Raw genomic sequence first — 6,708 nt, 5'->3', positions numbered from 1 at the left:
ATCGGAGATCCCGTGAAGTAGAAGTGGGAGACAAGCTGTTGGTCAGCTGAAAGGAGAGTATTCCTATTTTAATTATCCCACTCCGTGAAGATGCAATACTCTCCTGATCTGCATGGCAGGTTGATATTTATCTTAATGTGTTTCAAGTGGCTTATTTGAGTGAGCAGAGATGTTGTCCTGCAGAGCATCTCCTGAGGAATACACCTATATGAATTCGACTGTTAACGTTGCAGTCTGTGAGAATTGGGTGTTCTCTAATAAATTCATGAAAGGCCCTGGAGTATGACGTATACGCTCCACCCGCGGGGAAGCCTTGCGGTAGCCCAGTATCGGTCAAGAATTTGTGTGAAACTAGTCTCGCAGAAAACTTGTAGTTCAAGGCATAGTCCATTATTCAAGTTGTGATCTAGTGTAGCATAAAAATCTAAGTGGAAGTTCAACTTCACAGTCTCCACTAAGCACCGGTATATAAACAATGTTTTGGAACCAAATGGTGAAATGTGCCAATGAGACTTTGTGGGGGATTGTTGGGATTTTCTAGTGGGCTTTTGGCCCAAAGCCCAACTAAAATTCTGAAATTCTCTTGGCCCATTCATGCACACATGTGAGTGGAGTGAGTGAGGCTAAAGTTTAGTCCCACCTCATAAGTTGAGAGAGAGTTGCACCTCTTTATAAGGTGAGCTCTTCTACCACTTGTATGAGCATGAGAAGAGGAGACCTACACGCGCGCTCCTCCTCCTCGCTCGCCACGCCACGCCACGCCACGCCACGCCTCGATGCGCCGCGGGTTGCGGGATTGAGCCGAGCCGAGGACAGAGCTATGCACGTTGTCTATATTTTTGTTGTTCGGGAAAAATTAATGAGTCATTAATTAATAATTAACGGACGCGTTAATTACTGAACCGTTTCCTATTCTTTTGGATCGTGACGACTCGGACGTGGTGTTTACTCCCACGACCTACCCGTCCCGCACTATATAGTCAGGCAGACGTCTACCCTAGTCGCGGCCGCTTTGTATGGTTTCTCACCACCGTTCCAGATCATTGCGCCGCCAAGCAAGTCTTCTCCATCCCTCCTTCCGGCGTGCACCGGGAGAAGGGACAGCAGGCCTCCGGAACCCCGCCTCTCGTGATCCTGTATGGGAGAGGGGCGATCAGGTTTTTGGGGAGCGCACTCGCGCGACTGCTGGCAGCGACGACTTCGCGAACGACGACTTCTTCCCCGACCTCGGCAATCTCATCCTCGACGACATGGGCGACAACGTCAACGCCGGTTGTGCTGCTCCCGCTGCACCGTATGTGATTCTATCCTTCCTGTTCGAGATCGTGGTAGAATTCATGCTTCTAGTATGTGCCCTAGATGTGATCTGTTCATCTACTATGCTAGTTCGCATGATTAGTTTAATCTCTACTATTGCTGTCATGATCTATTTCCTATTTATTCGGATTAAATCTCGTAGTAATTTGCTCATATTTTCAACATGTCCTACGGGGGAAGAGAGACGCCATGTTTGCTGAGCTTGATGCGATGGCGGACTAAAATGAGGCGTAGGCGATCGCGGACGTCGCTAGCTCGGTGTCGGTGGCGCCACCACCATCGCGCCCCGCTGCAACGACCATAAGGCTGGCTTGTCCACGTCCGGCACCGTCAACACGGTGGACTTTGGTGAGGAAGAGTAGGACATGGGATGGTGGACTTTGGTGAGGAAGAGTAGGACTTTTGTGAGGAAGAGTAGGACATGGGATGCTGCCACGGCCATGCCCCACGTCTTATTCTTCATTCTAAACTATTTTTTGTTTGGTTTTGCGTCAATATTATATGATGTCATCCTGGATTTCAAGGACATTTGATGAAAAATTGCTATATAATCATCCTATTACAGTCATAAATTATATAACTTCTGTTTTGATGCATATACTAATGTAGCTATACAATTCTATAGTTGGACATCCAAACATGATTCCATATTGTAACCTGAGTAGTATTATAGGTGAGCCAATTCAATTAACATCGAAACGACTGAATTCGTATTCATGTCCATTACAGTTTCCTGGCTGAATTGAAATTGAAACAAATTCAATACGGAGGCCTTGAATACGGACATGCAAACACAGCATAAGAGAAGCTCATTGCAAAGATCATGTTCTCGTATCAACAAAAACATTGTGGTGTTGTACCGCTGTCTTTAGTACTGTGCATGACAGAAGATCTTACATTACATAATCATGTAGAACATGGCTGTATTAGTTCTGTATGTTCTTATGAACTTCTGAATAACACATCTACTATTATTTAAATACCGCACTGTGTGCTTATGGAATGGATTTCTTTAGAGAATATGATTTGTGGATTAGCAAGATACTCCCTCCGTTTTTATTTATTCTGCATATTAGGTTTGTCTAAAGTCAAACTTTATATACTTTCAACAAGTTTATAAAAAAATATTAACATATACACCACAACATATATATCATTGCATATATATTTTCACGTCATATAAATTTGTTACTGTAAATATTCATATTGTTTTCTACAAACATGGTCAAACTTTATAAAGTTTGACTTCAGTCAAAGCTAATATGCAAAGTAAATAAAAATCGAGGGAGTATGTGTTTTATGCAATATTCCTATCAGTGGATATGCTCAGCTCATATATGTTGTCTCAAAAGTAATCATCAAGTGGTGTGCAGCTCTTGATTAGCTGTGTGCATCCTAACTATGCAGAGTCTGGGTTTGTGCTTGTTATGATTGTATCCCTCGATGCTACATTATGAGTCAATAAAAGACACCCTTTATCGAAAAAGTACAGCTCTTGATATTTTCCCATCCAGGGCACCTATCTTAGGACAAGCGACACACTTGACTATAACATGATAGCAAAATATAACTGAATTTATTTTACATTGCTAAAACATACCAGATTCTGCAGTCCAATACTAACAAGTAATCTCAACCATCTGAGACTGAGGAGTGATGTTAAAAGTCACCCAAGAAGATAATGTTATCTACCTCTCAGTTTTTATCGATGCAATATGTACCTGAGAACGAGAATACATTTCCGGAACACACCCAAGGTTCCTAGCATGTTAGAGCAAACTCTTTGCTTCGCAAGTTCCTAATGAATGAACATCACGCCAAGAGCTGAGCTGCTGCATATTTTGAGTTTGCAGCTGCCAAAAGTGCCGCACCGATGCCGGAGCCGTCCTTGGTGTGCTCGACGACAATGTGCTCCATGTCCCGTGGACCGAGCAGCTCCGCCATAGCCTCAACCATGTACGACCTGTACTGAGGGTAATTCTCGTAAAGTCCGCCGTCCATCGCTACCACTGTTCTTCTCCCCAATATCAGTCCCTTGGAATCATTCTCCATCTTCTGAAGAATGCCAGCAATGCCGGCGCCAGCCAACCGCCCACCTCTCTTGACGATGCAATCGGAAACTTCTACGATAACCCTTCGTGCGGCTACAGAAGATTGATTGACCTGCAACCATGGTTATGGACAAAATTGCACGTTCAGGTACTGGCTGTCTTAGATGGCCATATATGACTGAAAAAGTTTAGGAACTTACCCCGATGATGTCGTGCAAAATTGATTCAACTTCCCCAAGGTCTTCGGAGTTATCTTGTTGCATAGCACACAAATGCGGAGTTCTATAATCGTGTTTGCGGTTCAGCTTAGAACGGCACAAAATTGTGAAAGGAAAGGATAATTTGGACTCTGGAAGCTACAGCGTGGAATAACTTGCCTTAGAACAAATGGCTCGGCTAGTTTGTCAGCGAAAGAGTGACCGAACAGATCAGACTCTTGAGCCATCCTGGCCAGCACCCTCCGAACAATTTCTCCAAGGTACATCCCAGAAATTGTCTTCTCAAATATCTGCCGGCATTGAAAGCAGAACATGACATCAAAATAAGCAAATGAATGGATAGGCGAGCAAACCAGAGGTGTTTTACCTGTTCACCAGGATTTATGCTTTCAGCATCCATGTCCTTGTCAAATTCAGTTAGTGGAAGACCATCTGAAAATGCTCCCCACTCAGTGTTGATAATCTGCATTTTACAAACTTTAATTAACTCAGGGTGTTGGCATTTATTCTCTTATTTCAAGCAATGACACATTTCACTAAACTATTATGGCTATGTGGATCGATTGATGCCTCCTTTTCCAAAAAATAAGATTTCATTTTGCTCCACTCACCCCGTTTTTTCTTGTAAAGCAACGATGAAATGACATGCATCCAATTTCAGTTAAGTAAGGAGTAAATAAAAGATGTGATCTTGTTGCACCATACCGTGTTTCCTGTTCCAAGCCCGAGGTGTTGGAGCTTTGGGATAGACTCTGTTCGCTCAATGTAGCAAGCATTTGTGCCGGTTCCCAAAATCACCGCAACCATCACATCCTCGTCCCAATAGTGCGCTCCAGCTAAGGCTCCAACGGTATCATTTACCTGTTAAGTGTGATTGATGTGAAATGATGTCATTTCAGACGCATTTCAGCCCATAACAAAGCAGAGCACAAGCAAAAAACAGAGTTCAGTATCCATTATGGTAATTGGGTATCCCATTTGCTTTGCAAACCATGAAGTTTGTTGTGGTTATGTGCATTTTCCGATACAGAATCCGGAAGGCAATGAAGTTCTTCCCCTTATCTAAAAGTTTTTTTTTTTTTGAAAGATCCAGCAACTTGCTGGCATTTCATATATTAAGCAGGAAACAGCAGGAAAATGTGAACATGGGGGGAGATCCTAGGATCAAGTTTCAGGCTGAAAAACAAAAGAAGGGAGAAAAAAGAAACACTAGTGTGTCATTAGCCGATTCCTGCCCTTATCTAAAAGTAATAATATGAGTTTTGATGGTTGCTTACCAGAGCAGATACACTCATGTCAAGCCCCTGTCTCTCCATGGCGGCATTTAGACAGGCAACCACATCCTTCCCGGCCTGTGAAGACCAACATATTGCTTCATTGTTAGCATGAATTCAACTGAAAAAACAAACTAACATGCTAATCCATAAGCCATATCCAGTGAAACAAAAACTATTCTTGGTTTGAGCAGGGAATTTTTGGTCTTGCAACTCTTGGTACTAGAAATAACCAAGTACAACACACAAAAATGAGAAAATTGTATTCGGGAAAAGAAAATCTTACAGTCCCAGATACAGCAAAACCCTTGGTCCACTTGATCAGAATGCCAGAATCAATAGAAGTCTGCTTCACCGGGAAGGAGAAGGTAAAGCCTATCTCCCTTTTCCGACCTTCCTGAAGTTGAAAATTACCACCCTCCATCGCTACAAATTTCGATAGGCGGGAAGCGATAAAATCGAACAGCTCCTGTGCAACCGCGACAATCCAGCGTCAAATGTCAAGCATGCTGTGTCCATATCCATATGCAGCTATATGCTAATGTTCTAATCAGTGTAGAACCCAACATTCTTTCTGAAACCAGAACCAGTTAGCTTAAGACAGAAAAAAATCAATGAACTGGCTACCTCGGTTGTACCATGCATGATCTCTTTTGGGATCGACACTTGCTCAGACTCGGTGTCGACGACGCGCTTATCTTTTCCACCCAGCTGCACCCTCAGCACTCTGAAGTTGGTGCCTCCCAGATCCAGAGCATAGAACAGCCCTGTTTCACTCCTTCAGCGCAGCAGTGGTGATGCGGAAATCAATTCATGTACCGAAGTGAATTAACCGACATTCATAAGCAGATCAAATCTAGCTCACAACACTCACTAAGTCCAATTTATAGAAAAAACTAATTGGTGGACTGAATTGACTGAAGAACTCATCTGTTTACTGTACCAACCACAGCCACTGAATGTCTGAATCTCTTGGGAGGAAGTCAAATGAGCTAGTTGGTTTGTCAGTTACCCAGTGGGGAGCGAGTAGACGTAGCTGGGGATCATCTTGAGCTCGCCGGCGCCGTCGGCCGCGAGCCCGGTGCGCATGCCGGCGGCCATGGCGCCCGCCACGTGGCGCAGCAGGGGGAGCGGCGTCGCGCACTGCAGCCTCAGGTCGTCCAGGATGGGCGCGGCCGCGGCCACCTTGGAGCACCGGAGCGTGACGGCGCCGGCGCGCCCACTCCGGCGGTGCTGCGCGGCGGGGGCGGCCCGGAACGGCGAGCCGACGGCGGCGGACATGTCGAGGCTGGCGGGGGGATGCTGGGAGTGATCTGTGCGGCGAATGATGGGATGCAATCGAGGAAGGTGGCAGGAGATGCTCTCTTGTTGTCCATTTTTCTAAGCAGAGATAAAAATCGCTTCTTTGTGCGCTCCGCTTCCTATTTGTCATCGAACAAGTAAAATCATTTTTTAACAGACACGTCATCTATTCTTACTGTTTTGCCGCGTCAGGATTGATGGCAGTTTTTTTCCCGAATAATACGGAAATTTTATTCCAAAGTCACCGAGTTACATTCGAGATGCAATAAGCGGAGTTTTGCCTCCCTCTGCCGCCGCTTTCCCCGGCGAGGGCCGCGGTGGCGGCGGGCCCGGCGTCGAAGGCACCTGGGCGGGTGGATGCGGCGAGATCTCATCTGAGGCGGCAGGGGCGGCCCTTCTCGTGGGATCCGAAGCGGTGGCGGGGCGGCGATCCCTTGCCGTGCGGCGGTGGCCGAAGCACCATAAGCCGGCGGAGCGGCGGCCAAGAGATGGACGGCGGCGGTGGCAGCGCCCCATCCGACGGGGTGCCTGGTCTGCGCAGAGATG

The 6,708-nt window shown here is 45.8% G+C and overlaps 1 protein-coding gene across 1 annotated transcript; it reads right to left on the bottom strand.

The window, feature by feature from the left end:
- Positions 1-2,884: 2,884 nt before the first annotated feature.
- Positions 2,885-6,252, bottom strand: LOC109770855 (hexokinase-4, chloroplastic). The gene is made up of 9 exons (XM_020329568.4): positions 5,873-6,252; positions 5,488-5,638; positions 5,147-5,329; positions 4,864-4,938; positions 4,292-4,447; positions 3,954-4,049; positions 3,746-3,876; positions 3,569-3,650; positions 2,885-3,480 (listed from the first exon to the last, which is right to left on the bottom strand). Exons 1-9 carry the CDS (start codon positions 6,139-6,141, stop codon positions 3,130-3,132), a joined length of 1,494 nt encoding a protein of 497 aa, XP_020185157.1. The 5' UTR covers positions 6,142-6,252; the 3' UTR covers positions 2,885-3,129.
- Between the last annotated feature and the right edge of the window lie 456 nt (positions 6,253-6,708).

The sequence above is a fragment of the Aegilops tauschii genome, chromosome 2, assembly GCF_002575655.3.
Source record: "Aegilops tauschii subsp. strangulata cultivar AL8/78 chromosome 2, Aet v6.0, whole genome shotgun sequence".
NCBI lineage: Eukaryota > Viridiplantae > Streptophyta > Magnoliopsida > Poales > Poaceae > Aegilops > Aegilops tauschii.
The sequence above is the reverse complement of the archived record's forward strand: the minus strand, read 5'-3'. Positions and strand labels throughout refer to the sequence as shown.

What these genes read in the sequence shown, in the direction of transcription:
- LOC109770855 (XM_020329568.4), bottom strand. Translation starts at nt 6,141, where the DNA reads ATGTCCGCCGCCGTCGGCTCGCCGTTCCGGGCCGCCCCCGCCGCGCAG. An exon ending in TCATGCATGGTACAACCGAG is followed by an intron (nt 5,330 to 5,487) that starts GTAGCCAGTTCA and finishes GCGGTTGCACAG; the next exon opens with GAGCTGTTCGATTTTATCGC. An exon ending in GCCGAGCCATTTGTTCTAAG is followed by an intron (nt 3,651 to 3,745) that starts GCAAGTTATTCC and finishes ACACGATTATAG; the next exon opens with AACTCCGCATTTGTGTGCTA.